Genomic DNA, 15,767 nt, shown 5'->3' on the forward strand with positions numbered 1-15,767 from the left:
CATAAATCCCTCTTCCAGGCAAGCTCGACTCCCCTCAAAAATAGGATCGGTTGACACATTCCTCCTCAGAAACTTAGATCTTAAACTGCCAGGAAATTAATTACCCTGACAATTTTTAAAGAACCAGAAGAGGTAGGAGTTTCTCCCACTACACCTCCCACCTTTGGAACCTGCTACCTGTTCACTTGAGAAACCAGCCAAATTTGGTATCTTTCAGGAAACTCCTTAAAATATGGCTTTTTAAATTTTCTTATGTAGCACTCAGCCGCCATTCACTAGGAAAATTAGCCAATTTGGCTATCTCAGGAAACTCCTTAATTATGGCTTTGTAATCACTATATTTAGCACTAAGTGGTAGATCTCAATCCTAGGCACTAGAACCAGCGCTGAGATCCCCTTGGGCATTTGCTCACAATTTACAAATTGATAAATTCAAACTCGCATACTGCTCTATCTGGACAACCTCAACAGCTCCATGCCCTGAATGCTGCAGATTGTGAAGGTGTTTGGGTCTTATTTGGGGGTCTGCATTAATTGGAGTAAATAAACGGCTTATGCTCTAGCGCGAGGGGAGCAGAGTTAAGTATGGAGCTATCCCCTTAGATGGGAAGTAACTGGATTGAAGACCTTGGGTGCCTTTGTGATCACAGACAAATAGCTCTTTGTCTGGGGAAAGCTCACCAAGATCCTTGACGATTATAGAGGCAGCTTGGGTCGATGGCAGGTGCTCCTGCTGCCACTGCTGGGAAGGGCCATCCTTAACAAAATAAGTTATCTGCCAAATTTTCCTTACATCTTAAAAAAATACACCGTTTGAGGTCCCCTTCAGTTCCTTTAAACCAGTGGACAAGGTGACCAGGACCCTTTTGTGTTACGGTTGACCCAGATGATAGCCTTGCTTACACTGACTAGGAAACTCCTGAAGGGTGGAGGCTGAGCTCCTGAATCAACAACTTTACTCCTCGACGACTCAGTTCCAAGTGATTAATGATTGGGCTTTCCCAAATGAACAGGAGCCATCGCTATTGGCAGACCGTTGGGCGATGGACGCATGGGGATGTGTGCTGCTTCTATGAGGTTAGAGAGGATGCTCCTCTGCTCACCCCTCCCGCCATCACTACCGCCAACAGCGATGATCCAGCTTAAGATTCTCCACCGGGTGTACTTCACGAGGATCAGGCTGTTTCAAATCGTTAAGACTGAGACAGACCTATGTACGGGGGTGCAGACAGAGACACACTGCTGCATACAATACAGGGATGCCTGAATAACCCGAGCTTCTGGCAGGGGTGCAGGATAATATCTCACCTACTCTGGACATAACAGGACCTTACCCCGCAGCTGGTAACTCCCAAGAGCGTGGGGTGATCGGACCTTGGATCACCATGTGCTCCTTTTCAGTAATGTGGCTCTGATGGTGATGCAACGTGACTTAATACAGAGTTCAGGAAGCATTATGGTCCCAACGATAAAAGAATGGAAGACTGGTATGGGCAGGTGCATGAGGACTGAATAGTTGGTTTATCAGGCAAAAAGCTGCTCTAGACAAATATGATACAATCCTAGGCCCCGGGCAGGCAGCGAAGGTCATGACCTCCAGACAACTCCAGGGGAGCATAGGTAGAGGGACTGGATCAGGATGGGGTTACGACAGGTTCCCGGAGCAGCGCTGGTCTCATATATGGGGTTCCTGGCAAAGGAGTCGACCCAATGTACTATACTCAAAGCAACACTGATAAGAGTTTATCTTGCTGTGTTTTTAGTTATGGGGAATGTTAGTGTGATGACTGAGCTAGCATGCCTTCCAAAGATGCTTTGTTGTATAACAACCATTCGTTTATTGTTACCACTGCTGTGGTGTTTCAGAAACATGAACTTAATAAAAAGATTAATATATTAATAAATATAGAGCAACAAGTCTTTCGAAAAAAAGCAAACCCAAAAGGATGTGTACAAACGTTGACAGTCCAACCTCTACTCAAGAGGCTAATCATAGTTATGTTTTTTAAACAGAAATCCTGAGTGTGGAAGAGTCCCAAAAGAGTAAAAAATGGTTAATTCTGGTCATGATGTTTGAGATTTCTTGCCATTCAGACATGCACTGTAAGTAGAGTTTTAATTGCACTACAATACCACTTTAGGTTACAACAGGTCTTGGAAAAATCAGGCTCTTCTTTTTTTGTCATGCCCAAAGAATAGAGTTGGATTTTGCTGCCAACTGGACAGAGGATTTTGAAAAACTACTGCATCATTCAGGGAAAGCAAGTCTACAAGTATATGGTTGATTGAAAACCTTTTGGTCTCATTTATGGCACTTAACATGGAGCTTCTTCAGCATCACATCTCCACAATGCTTGATATGTAAAATAATATCGCAGTTAATTACTGTAATTAACGTAGGACTGCACACATTGCTCACTTAAGGGATCTAATCAAAATTATGTAAAATGCACAACACTGAAATAGTCAAAACAGCACAGATGGTTTGAGGAAAGAAGGTGTTAAGCTTGGTAGGAATGCCATGCAGAAAGTTCTTTGCCTTCAGTGGCACCTGATTAAATAGGTGACTGGGAAGGCCACGTTGCATTTACGCTGACACTTCAAAGCACAGTTACCTGATCCAATCCAAACATTTTATTCATGTAGTTAGGATTAATGTAATTTGTATACTATTTCTATACTACTACAATGCTGCTGTAGCACAAAAAGTCACCATCACGGATAGTGATAAGGAAAAAAAGAAAAAATAATACAAAATAAATACAACTATTGTTCTGGCTGATAAAGCAACATGACTGTGACTGGGGGTGAGTGTTTTCATCGTTCAACACTCAGTCCATCATCCTTTTGTGTTGCTAACGTTGGCCTAAGTGGGAAGGGTATACCCAGACGTGGGTCCCTTGGTCACTGTGCCACTGGATTCAAGCTAGTCTGGCTGATGAAGGGTGATACCCTGAAACCGGTCTCAGGATGCTTGTTTCTGGCAGTTCGGGCTGGACTGTTCCCATGATGTACAGGGTCAAGACAGATTTGCATATGGCTGGGTCCAAACTCAGGTGGCATGGTGAGTAAAAGAACAATGGATTTAACCCAGATCTGTCACTGGGGGTGAGTGTTTGCATTGTTCAGCACTCAGTCCACCATCCTTTTGTGTGGAATACCATCTTCAGTGGGCTTTAATGAGCATAACTATCTGAAAGCTAACCTAGTTGAGCAATCAATAGCAAATGTAAATTGGCAAGACAGCACAATGCGCCAAAAGTGAAAACTGAACACCAAAAAAAAAAAAAAAAAAAAAAACATTTATTTGCTTTTTTTAATAGATCACTGTTGAAAAAAAAATCATAAAATTAGTTTAACTCCTTCAAACATAAAAAGCAGATTTGAAACCTAATATTTCTCGGCTTTTGCTTAGATTTTAAGTGATTTCTTCAACAGGGTACGTTTACTAAAGAACATTGAATCTATTTGCAGTTACCCCTGGGAATATGCAACGTCGGTGATATGTCTAGAAGATCCCTTTGCAACATCCAGATGTTTGGTAAGGGGGAGGGGGGGCACAAGGAGTAAAAGTAAAAGATATCCAAAGGCAGCTGCCAGCACACTGTCAGCTACTGCTAAGGCATTGAACATGTCGAAATCAGGAAACCTGCATCACCACCACCTGTTAGCACACCGCAAGCAAGAACAGCGTGTGATTTGAAAATTAATGTTACCTTGTGTGCGAACCAGCATCAGTGAGGCTGTATGTACTGTTCTCTCTTGTCAGGGGGTTAGAGCCCGGGTGAACCTTATGCAACTCCATACTCAATTGAGATTCGCTCTTTCGCTCAAGGGAGTGAGTGTCTTTCTCCGGAATCTTGCTGTCACTCATGCAGACCTCGCTGGCACTGTGCCACAGAGGTGAGATTTTCTCCTTTGGTGGTCCAGTCCTGGGAGATGTTGTAGTGGTCCCTGCTGCAGCAGTACTTGCCTGGTTGGCACCATAGGATGTGGTATCAATGCCACTGTCTGCGGAAGTTCCTTGGAGGTAGGTGTAACTATTCAGCTCAGACTCAACACGGTCACCGCTATCATACCATTTTTCGTCACTGTGGGCGCTCGAAGCATTGCTGGAGAGTGTATTGCTACTGGAGTGGCTGGAGTAGTGACTGTCAGTCTAGAACAAAGGAAAGTGGGTAAGGAATGTGCACAGATACAGTATATGACAACACTGTAATAGCTAGGATCACATATTAAATCGACATTACCTTTACATGTAGCTTGTAACCTTTTCACTGTGTTAGGCTTGAGTTTTGCAAGGAGGAGGTCAAATATTACAGACTGGTTAAACTAAGCAGCACACACTACACCAGATTTCCCTTTTCAAACAGAACAAACTTTCTAGTACTTATCTTAGTAAGAGTAATGCTTACGTCACACAGGCTGGCTGGTCATAGGTTGCTAAGCTGGTAAATCCAAGGAGCAGGAAGCATGCTTCGCATGAAGTAAAGCACATCAAGATGATGGCTGCAACATATTCCTCAGTAACACAGACCATTGCAGATAGGGAGCTATCTTGCACAGTAGTGTTGGCACTATATGATGTTGTGCGTCTCCCCCCGTAAGCAAAGTACTATGATGGTGCACGTTGCCTCCTGTTTTATTTCCACAGCCAATATGCGATGTCTGCACCATGCTTAGATTTAACCAAAATCATAAAGATTTTAATAAAGAATTCTTGGAAACTGCCTTCTGCCACAGTATATAGATATTTTAATATGCTCCAGCAGCCTTCACAGGTCCTAGCATGCCTCAGTTATTAAAATAAAAACAGCAATCCTTTCTGCTTTCATTACAAGTAACTGACGTACAAAGGATAGACTCCCGCTTTAAGAGTGCAACAAAACTGTGATGATGGAATGATTTGTCATAATGCAACGCAAAAGTGGTCCTCTTTTCTCATCTTTGTTAGCCGAGTTAAGACTGCAGCAACTGGTATGTAGAGTGTAAGGAGCTCCTACTAATATGTGCCTTCAATGGCGGACTTGAAACCAAAACCAGTGCTAACAAATGTTCCACCCACCCCACTGCTTGAGCCAACCACGTGGCCATGAATGGCTCTTAGTAACCCACCCTGCTATATAATTACCCTCAGAACCTGCAGCCCACTAGGGAAACGCTAGAATGGCCTGTGAGGTCACACATCATTTTGTATGACCATTAAGTAGTGACAAGTAATGATAAAGGAACGTGAGACAGAGTTGAGCAGCATGCAAGGTAAATGCTCACATATAAAGTGGATGGCCATACAAGGAGAGGAGCCGAGATCACTTTGTTTTCAAGGCAGTATCATCTACAGAATGCTTGGACAAATACTGTGGCAGTCCAATAAATGTCTACAAGAGGGACTTTCCATAACACCAATGGTTTCAGTCTTGTCCCTTGCCACACAGGCTCTCAGTGAACCTAGCAATAAAATTCTTCAGTCTGTTTAGACTCATCAAGGACTTGCATAATTAGCACAAACAAGAGAAGTAGTCTTAATTAGTCAATTAATAGTGCAAAATCCTTTTAGCAACTAAGGTCTGCAAACTTTGTTCAGCCAGAGAAGGCAGGTGGGCTGATTTCCACGAAAACGCAATAGTTCTTAAGGAGGTGGAGGGAGTCATATACTGCACTTTATTTCCACATTTCTTTGCAGAATAGTACAAGGCTGATGACAAAAAGGCATTCGCTTCACTAAGAAGTTATGACCATCAAAAAACTAATTTTCTATGTAAATTGTGTTGGAACGCTTTAATTTATAGTTAGCAGTTGTTTTGAAAAGATTTGACTGTGTTTGTATAATACCGGCCACTGTACTAAAAGAATGACTCCTAAAGCACAACGTCCATAAATGTACATCTTGAAAACTAAAAAAAAACTCTCCCCATCCTACTTTGACGAAAACTAATTTTAGCGATTCAACACAATTTAAACATACAACGATTTCCGCAATGGATCATACCTTTCAATTTCATGGCCTAGACTGTGGGCCCAAATGAATAGCAAATAGGGACCACAAATATTTACATTATCAAATGAGAGCCAATAAAATTACAGGAGTTTAACCTTAACTAAACCAAATTTCCTATGGAAAAAACGATGCAGGCAGTAGCATTCTGAAACTGCTGCCAGCGACTGATTGTCTTCGCAAGTATATTATTTCAACAGCTTCTACAACTCTGCAAGCGAACTCATTATGATATGCTGAAAAAGGCAATTGTATGAGTGAAACCCATAGGTGAAAAAAGTAGGCTACTCTTACACCAACAAACTTCTGTATAAAAAATAAAAAAAAGAAACTGTAAGGGGAAGGGTAGAGCTGCAGAGCCGACTGGGCCCAACGTGGCTACATCCTCTTGGAGCTCAGACCGAAGTTTCTCTGCATGGCGCCGACTGTGTTAAGCATGCCACAGACCTACGTGGGAATCTGGTGGATCACTTAAACTGACTTCACAGTGGTCCCTAATGCAGCAAAACAATGTAAAATGGGATTAAATTCTTCATTTAATGAGCGGCATATATACAATATATGATGGGTGCGAGATCATCCTCAGGATTCCAAGAATAAACGGCCCGCGAGGGAATTGCAGCCCGAGTCACATGCAGGAGTTGTACAAAAAACCAGAGGCACCCCCATGGCAGCAGAGGGATCTGAATGGAGGAGCCGGTGCTCCTGCGAAAGCTAGGGAAAGGAGTGGGCAACTCTTGATAATAGTGCAGGATTCTGGAGGAAGACTGTAGAGGACCACCGACAAGCCCAAAGCAAACCCCCTAATCGGGTGGATGCAAGGTGGGCGGCCAGGGCGAGGCTGCCAATCTCGAGATTCAGTAACGTGGGAGTCTGGCGGCCTTGTCTGAACCAGCTGGTCCCGGCGTATATCACTCCATACACGTTTCATTACACAGAATGTAGTCATTATTTACATTATTTTTGCTGTATTAGGTATTACTGTGTTGCAAAAAATACATACTGACCCAGGCTGCCTATGACACTCCCTTGAGGTTTTTTTAAATTACTAAAACTGACAGCGACACCTCTGGTGACACAGGGAGCGCACTTTCCTCCTCCCCCACTGGAACACCTGTACTGCGGCCTAGAAAGGTGGAATGGAACATGCAGGCAGGTACTGTGGCACTCTCACCATATAGACAGGGTGGATGAGAAGGTAGAGTTGCAAAATTTCTTTGTGGACAGGGGATCAAAGGGTACTAGAGTATACAGAGGCTTGTGAAGCAACCGAATATGCAACTAAATGTTTCAGCATCAGAAACAGAAGCAGAGTGGCAAAGATGAGCTGGGAAAAGTGGGTGTGATTCTAGGAGCCAAAACTCCTAAAGTCACCAGGGCTGGTTCCTACTATCAACGTGTTTGGAGCCCCTCTCATACTAAGGTGCAGAAGGAAAATATGTGCCCGATTCTTGGTAGGGTGATTTGGCCTACCCCCATCCAGACTGTCTGATTGCAATGGGCTGCAATTATTGATTTCTACCTTCAGGCCTCTGATATAACATAGCCATGTCAGACAACAGAAAGGTAAAAAAGACATCTAAGGTATGAAACCTAGTGGTAGCAGAAAACACAAATCACTTAGTAGTGACATGAGGTGGCTGGCCATTTGAAAAAGGAGAAGGGTCTCTTAAAAGCATTAACACTTTGAGCAGAAATCCTACGCTATTGAGATTGCCATTCAAGCTGTGGAAGGAAAATGGAAGGATCTGCGAACAACGTACTGGAAGTGTAACAGAAGTCTGATCTATTTGCCAACCATTCAACAATTAGAAGCTCAAGGGCATCAAATGTAAATCGCTTTGTCTGTGATGGTAGATGTTAAGTAGTGTAAAGCCAGATAAACTGCACTATGAGGTCTCAACTCTCAGTTCAGGACAGTGGAGGTTTATGAGACATCAATGTCCCAGTGCTGGAAAAAACTGACCAGTGAGTGGAGCAGCTGAGGATTCACAGAGCCTACATGATTGTATGAAAACAGTGAGAAAGTGTGCTACTGTGGTGGCCATTGAGTACTTTTCCAGTTATTCTTGCTGGTAACTGAAGGCTTATGGACATTTTAAAGAGCACCTAATAAAGGCATCTGAGGTGTTTCCAGTAAAGATGAAATTGACTCAGTACGGCAATAAGTGTACGGTCTCCACAGAAAAGCTGCAGTGTTCCTACAGCATCTGGGGCGGTAGGGCACATGAAGTACTACGTAATATGAGACCATCTGGTGGGAGAGCTTAAACATTGACCAACCCTGCTGGTATGGTGTTCCTCTGTTAGGACTAATGAGTCGAAGTTTATTTCTTTGATATTTCCTTAGAAGCTGTATCACTCACCTGTCTCCTCTTTTCTCCATCTATACCTCATGAGTATCCGAATCCTAAAAATAAGTCACTCCCACACAGGTAGCATTGTGTGGCTCTGTGGTAACTGCACAGCCCAGCAAGTGACAGAAGAGATTAATATAAGCGCTGCTCCTGTACAGACGTGTTTCATCAACTTTCTACTTCAAAGCCCTCTAAAGAGGAGTGTTGATTCTAACTTAGGACTCTTTTTGTACGCTAAAGGCTCTCAAAAGAACAAGGAGCAGGGAGGACAGAGAGGAATCTGTGGTTAGACAGCGTATCCACCAAAATAAGTGCAACCAAGGGTTCTTCTGAAGAATACTTCTAACAGTAGATTCTTCATCTTAGAAATACATACCACATCTGTACCTCACAATGTGGATAGCCCTTGGACTGGACTCAGATCAAAAAGAATCGAGAAAATAAAGTCACTTTTCTGAAGGCACCATCTGTCAAGGCAGTAGGGCTAGATGAACGTATGCATCAATGTCAACGGCGGAAGCAAGTAAGATATCTAAAAGAGGTACCTCATCACTCCAATGCTGCCATGGCAGCCTTAGCCCTGCCGGAGGACTATCCATTTTAACATGCTATGCTTCTGCACGGTCTTACCTTTCTCTTACTAGAGACACCAACAAAGACCTGATCATGCATTTGATGTTTTTTTGTGTGGTTGATGTAAAGGTTCAGAGACCTCTTACATGGATGAAGCTTTTTCTCCTCTTTCAAGGGGCGAGGTGGAGCAAAAAACAAAATGGCAGAGAAACAGATTAACCAACATGGAAAGGAGTCACATCCTTCGGCAGATAGGCTGCTGCAGTCCTCAGTACTAATTCATATGGAAAGAAGGTGGTGGAGGATAGTTGCACCAAAAGGACCTGCTGATGAGGATGACAGTTTACTGTCAAGAGACCAAAATAACAGCTTGCAATGGTTCTAAGGCAATACACAAGATAAGTATCAGGACCAATTTCAGTTCCCATTGTGGCAAAACAAATGGCTTGGGAGGGATTGGGGGTGGTGTAATATGCGGGTTAAACCCTTTACTAAATGCAAGACAACTGGAGACAAACATTAACAGTTGATTTTTGATACTGTACATTCTTGTCTGTGGCATATTGATGGACCCCACTGGTCACTACCCCTGGTCTGCCCGACGACATCTGATCAGGCTCTCGGCTCTGGCATTCCAGTCGGTAATTGATCACCTGGAGGATGTCCTGCTGATGCAGCCACTTTCAGAGGCGTAGAGCCTCTTGGCAAGGGATACAGGACCCCGCTCAGCCTTGATTGTTGCAGTACCTCCTGGTGGTCATATTGTCTTTGAGGAGCTGCACTAAACCCCCTCCCCCTCGATAGATGGCAGGAAGGCTTTCAGGGTCAGACGGATCACCTCAAACTCCAGGAGATTGATATGGAGCTCCTGAAGTCCAACTTTCCCAGATGACCACTAGCGCCACCCCTCTACCACCCAAACCCACCTAAGACAACGTGAACGCTGGATGAGGGGAGGTATAGAGTAGCCTGCCGCATGTCAGGTTAGCACATGTGAGCTAGTTTTGCAGATCTTGAGCAGTGTCCTGAGAGATCTAGATGGAGTCAAAAAGGCAGCCCTGGAACTAGGCTCAGTGAAAACAGAGGCCCATTTCAGGGTTCACATTTGCCAACTGGCACTCGGGAAGAGTAGGATGCGCAAGGCTTGCAAACCAAGAAGCATCAGGCCAATCTTCACCAAGGCCTAGGATTGAGCCGAGGCATCAAGATCATACCATGAATGTCCTGGGCTTATAAGATGCTGCAAAGGCCTATGATGCCATCAAGTCCAAGATATCCCTAATGAAGAGACTCCTTTGAATTGAACACAGAAAAAAGCTTTGACTCATTGATGGAAAACCCAAAGATGTCAGGAGTTCAGCAATCATCAGAAGTGGTCTACAACTGACGTCCGAGATGCCGCTTTCAGCAGCCAGTCATCAAGGTTATGTATCCTGAACTTCAAAAGTGGGCAGCAACCACCATCATCATATTGTTGAACACCTTAGAGGCCAAGGTAAGGCCAAAAGGAAGCAAGGCAAATTGGAAGTGCTGCAACCCTACTCTGAACTGCAGGTAACATGTGGACAGGAGGACCAGTATATGGAAATTCAAGTCGTGCAAATTCGGGGACAACAAAGCTGAAAACCGCAGCCAAAGTGAGCTGTTTGAACCATTTGTTCCCTCAGGAAGGCTTTCCACAGGCAAAGGTACAAAATGGGCCTGAGGCCTTCATTGAGCTTCAGAATAAGATAGTGCGCACTAGTCCTCCATCTGCGAGGTCGCCACCTACTTAATGGCATCTTTTCTCTATAATGATTTCTTGCATTAGGAGTGCTCCTCCAATCGACATTCTTGTGCAGGAGGAATGAGGGTGGAGAAGAAATATAAAGCAGGGTGTAGCCCCTTCGAACAATCTGTACAACCCACATGTATGATATAGGGAGGACATGAAGCAGCTTGCCATCTTCTGTAGTAGAGGAGGAAAATTGGAGGATTGCTCCACTTAGGGAGCAACAAGTTTCAGCTGCTGCCACACCCTCAACTGCTAGACTATTGTTGTAGCACAGGTTGGGAAGGTTGGTCAGCCCCCTGAATTAATCTCTATGCTTTGTCTATTGGTGTGGTAATTGCTTGGTCGACAAATGTTTCAATCACTGAGTTGTGGCGCAACTGTTTAAATTATTCTAACACCGAATCAGCAACTGAAAAGTCTGGAGCCATAGAAGGGCATGTCCATTAAAGACACTTGCACATTCCCTGAAAACTAGGTTGACCTCAAAGCATGCCGTCTGAGCACAATACTGGTGCCAACAGCTCTGCCTATGCAGTCAGATGTGTCCAGGTCAGCTTGGAACACATACTTTTCAGCATCCATCCATAATGCATTATTAGGGCTAAAGAGGATCATAGTTCCCCAGATGCGGTCAGGCAAGGCCTCCCTGGCCATACCCTATAATGCATAGGTGTAACTTTCAAGGAGACAAACTGCATTGATGGATCAAGGGGAGAAATTAGTTGAAGAAAATATTCTCTTTCCAAAGACATCAATTCTTTTAGATTCTCCATCCTGAGGTCTGGCCCAAAAAAAATTTTGATTGACTTTACTTGCTGATCTCTGAACTATCATGCTTTCAAGTGTAGGATGTTTAGTTCGGAAGCTCTGGTTACCGGGAGCCAGTCTAGGTCACTTAGCCACATATCTAATGATCAGAAGGCACAAGCATGGCTGAACCCAAGACATCATTAGGGTATCAGTAAGGGCTCTACTGAAGGGAAGTAATGGCTCAGAGGAAGCCAGTCCTGGTTTAAGAACCAAGGTCAATATGTTGGTTCTTTTCTTAATGGTTGTCAGTTGCAAGTTTAGAGCTTCAGCTGCCGTCTGTATACCACTGCAACCAGACACTTGGGTCCATTGGTCATCCAGGTGGTGCGTCTATCTCTGTTAGAAAAATGTGTCTAGCCCACTGGAAGTTTGGATGTCTAAATAAGCTGTCCTCTTCGCCATCATTAAAGCCAAGAGATACAGGATGTGCTTCCTGCACTGGATCAGAATCCAATCCAAAAAGAGCTTCAAGCAGCTGACAGCACAGGTGTTGCAGCAGAGTTTTTAAATCAGAGTGCTGTTGTGTGGCCCGATGGCACACAGAGGAAGCTGAAATCACACTAAAGATCTGCAACATGGTTGGTATTTGCTGCAGGATCAAAAACAGTTTTCAGAATGTTGGCACGCTGGGGCCAATTGGGGAACCTCACCCATTCACTCTACGATTACTGTGGCAAGATGGGGTCTTATTCTGTGTAGTGTTCTTGCAACTGTCTCTAGACTTCAACTTGCTGGAAGACTTAGACCAGGAACTGAACCTTTCACAGGAGCGGACTCATGACCAGGACCATGGTAGAATCCGCAACTTGGAATGGGAGTTTCACATGTGACTACCTCTTATGCTCAGTGACTTAAAAGATCCATTCTTGCTCCAGAGTCACCTTTGGGTGCATAAAGGCACCCTTACTGCATGATTCAGGGTCTTGGCTGGAATTCTGACATCACAAAAAGCCTGTGTGGATTCAAGACTGCCATCTGCTTCTTACAGTCTCTGCACAGCTTGAAGCTTATGGTTCTCACCTGGGGGACACTGTTACCCAACACACTGCCATAAAAATTTAGAAGGTGTTGGAAGACTGATGTAGTTGGGAGCAGTACTTTGAATGCACATTGAAGGGAACAGAAAGAGAAACTGGTGTCCGCATGCAAGGATGGTGCCTATATGTGGCTCCACTTTGTCACTTCCTGGGCAGTATGGAGTCACCATGGCACCACATGCCACTATGTACCAGCACGCAAGAGCCTTGCGACAAAAATCTACAGATGGAGTCTGGCAGCTTAGGCTATTTTTAAGGTGAAGAACTTTCAGTCAGAAGTACCCATAGGAAAGTTTATGTTTATTTAATTTAAAAAAAACAAAACAATGTAGGTTCATTATGCCTTAAGGAGCTGAATATTTCCATCACAAGGATCTCTGGATAAGCAGAATTTAGCTTTAAGGATTTTCTTCTCTCCGCTAGTGAATGAGGTCTAGGCAACTAGGAGCAGACTGGTCCCTAATCCATTTTTTTTGTCATTTCTGTATTGGGATTTACAGAATTAAATCAGTCTGTAAATTAGGGTCCCCAGTTCCTCCTCAAACGGGATGCTAAGAATTTGATATCATTGGAATATGTGTGAAAGGCAAAGACAACATCCTGCAGATGAACCAATGGAGTTAGATAAAGTTAGCAAAAAACAAGGCAACATGAGGAACACTGAGGTATTCCACATGGCACCAGTTTGGCCAAAGGCAAAGCAGTCCAAATACACTACCTGTGAACTAGACTATTCATCATTAAAGTACAATGCCAGTATTGTTACCTTAAAGTTGCAGAGGGATTTGGCATTCGACTGGTTAATGCTGCTCATAGGTTTAATAAGAACAGATATCCTTCAAAACAGCCAATGACCAGCCCTATACAAAGGTCTGGGCAAAAAGAAAGTAGTTCTAAATAAGATTAACAGCTTCCCTAGAGAAAGTCAGGGATGCTATCAGATGGTTTTCTTTCAAATAGTGTACTGTTGTGTTGTAGTTTGCCCTAGGACTGACTTTACGAGTTGATAAGAATAACCTCTGATCTAACCTAATTACCCTGTAGTCAAGAAATCAGTTGTGTAGTTGTTGCTTCTTTCACCACAAGCTACAATCACTCCTAATAATTCTGCTCTCTGAAATCCTAAAACAGACATTCCTGCAGGACACTAATTGTGTAACACTCCAGTAAAGCCAAAGGCTTTCTGACATCACCTCTATCCGATTTTTTCGCAGTGCTGTTTGGACACACAGATGAACATACCAACTAGGATGAGGTTTCATTGTCGTCAATTAAAGAGGCACCCTTTGTGAAGAAAGCAAAACCTTTTTTGCCAAAAACCTGTCTAGTACCCTTTGCTCTGGATGTGCAAAACGTAATTCCTAAAAAGGATATGCAGTTCTAACGGACAAAGGAGGAAATGATCCAGTTCATTAGGAATCATAAAATACTTAGCAGATGGATTGTGTAGTGGGTAGGTTTGCAGTAAGCTTGACAATCTAAGCCATCTAAGTGGGTAAAGATAAACTTCCTATATGCAAAGATTGGTGCCAACAAGAGATCAGTACTGTAGCTCTTTCCATTTGGAATGGGATGATCAGGATGTTGGTGGACGTGATCTTGCTTGTTGGAGCTGATCTCCCACCACAAACCACATGATGTAGAAAGTAGATTGCCTACCATTAGCAATGGTAGTATCATTAGCGGTAATCAACGTTTATTTTTCCCCCCCCTCAAGAATGGGTCTGTGTACCAGGAACAGGCCACATAAGCGGATACCTTTCTCAATAACAAGTAATGCTGAAGGGGTCATCCAATTGTTCATATCACAATGTATCTAAAAACCATCCGAGGCACCAAACAAAACTATTCTGAAATCTTTCCTGATGATAGCTGGTGATGCTGGGTTAGAAGGTCTAGGAAAAGGGATGTATATATACACATTGCCTTTCATTGTATGAAAAATACAAATTTCTACAATGGTAATTCAGAGAAAGTAAAACCTACAATCTTTAGCAAAGCACAAATGTGAAATTTTACCAATGTGTGATGAATAGATTTTCAGTGTGAATTTATCTATGACAGTGGACATTTGAGGCCCTCACAATTAGTGAGCTGCTCTATCCTTCCATAGTGTTGCACAGGGGACGCGGGCCCTCAAACAAATCTTTGGTATTTTGGCTGTGCTTCAGCTGATATTTTGTCACATTTTCTGAACTATGGATGCCAAGCCGGGTGTTGCAGTAACTAAGAAACCCCAAAACTTCCCTCGAATGGTCAAGAGCTTCTGCTTCAAGCCAACTATTCTAAATATCTCTCTCTATAATTTTTACATGCATTTCATTCCTCACTCTGGACTCAAGCAACGTAGTCTCTGAAAAAGGTATGACAACATTCTGCTTTAACCCTGGGAAAAACGATTAACTTTGGCCAAGACACATTTGTTTACATGATGCCACACCAGACTTCACCTGGAACCAAATATGTCAAGGACTGCTCCTATAAAGACTATCCTCTGCAGTGTAGACGTCTGGGAACTGTTGCATACTTGGTGGGGAATAGTCTTTGTGCACAGAAGGCGTTCCTCAACCATTGTTGGGGATTCGGCTTCCACCAGTGAGTCATCTAAGTATGGAAATAAACAGATTCCTGACACAATAAAGCAGATTCAAAATGCAGCACATCTGAAATTGTATGTGGTGCGATCTTGAACTGATAGTGTTAGGATTCCACAGTGAACTTCAGGTAACATCTGTGGGTGGGGAGAAATTGAAGATGAAAATGGGTGCCGGAAGATTCAGGGATGCTATCCAATCCCCCGCATTCAGAGTGGGCAAGATTTGGCACAGAGACAACAATTTTAACTTGTCCTGTAGAATAGACAATTTCAAAGGAGGAGACGGAGTGGGCCAGGGAACTTAGGCCCCACTTGGGGGCCAAGAAATAAAGAGTAAAATCCCAAACTTTCTTTCTTGCAGAGGTAACTACCTCTTTGACCCCTTTCTCAGCTGGGCAAGAACTTCTGCCAGCAAAATTAAAGTACCAGCCAGACAGCATGTCCTATGGAGGGAGGCTCCACCCCCTGTGGAAGATGAGACAAAGTCAGATTTAGAGGCAATCAAGCTAGCAGACAATTGCTGAGACTGGATCTGATGCAAGTGAATAGGTTCCCACTGCTGCCTAGAAAAGAGCACTACATTTTTTGGGCATCTGGACTGGTGGAGAAGGTTGTCTCCACCAGG

General features: G+C 43.5%; 1 protein-coding gene across 7 annotated transcripts in view; it reads right to left on the reverse strand.

Annotated features, from left to right (window-relative positions):
* The window catches only part of SIPA1L1 (signal induced proliferation associated 1 like 1), a 701,300-nt gene that overhangs the window by 130,591 nt on the left and 554,942 nt on the right, over nucleotides 1–15,767 (reverse strand). For all 7 annotated transcript variants that reach the window (XM_069208954.1, XM_069208957.1, XM_069208956.1 and 4 more), the window contains one exon: nucleotides 3,717–4,159. In XM_069208954.1, coding sequence (XP_069065055.1) covers nucleotides 3,717–4,159 — 443 coding nt within the window. The remainder of the gene's footprint in view (nucleotides 1–3,716; nucleotides 4,160–15,767) is intronic.

Source organism: Pleurodeles waltl, chromosome 9 (assembly GCF_031143425.1).
Source record: "Pleurodeles waltl isolate 20211129_DDA chromosome 9, aPleWal1.hap1.20221129, whole genome shotgun sequence".
Lineage (NCBI taxonomy): Eukaryota > Metazoa > Chordata > Amphibia > Caudata > Salamandridae > Pleurodeles > Pleurodeles waltl.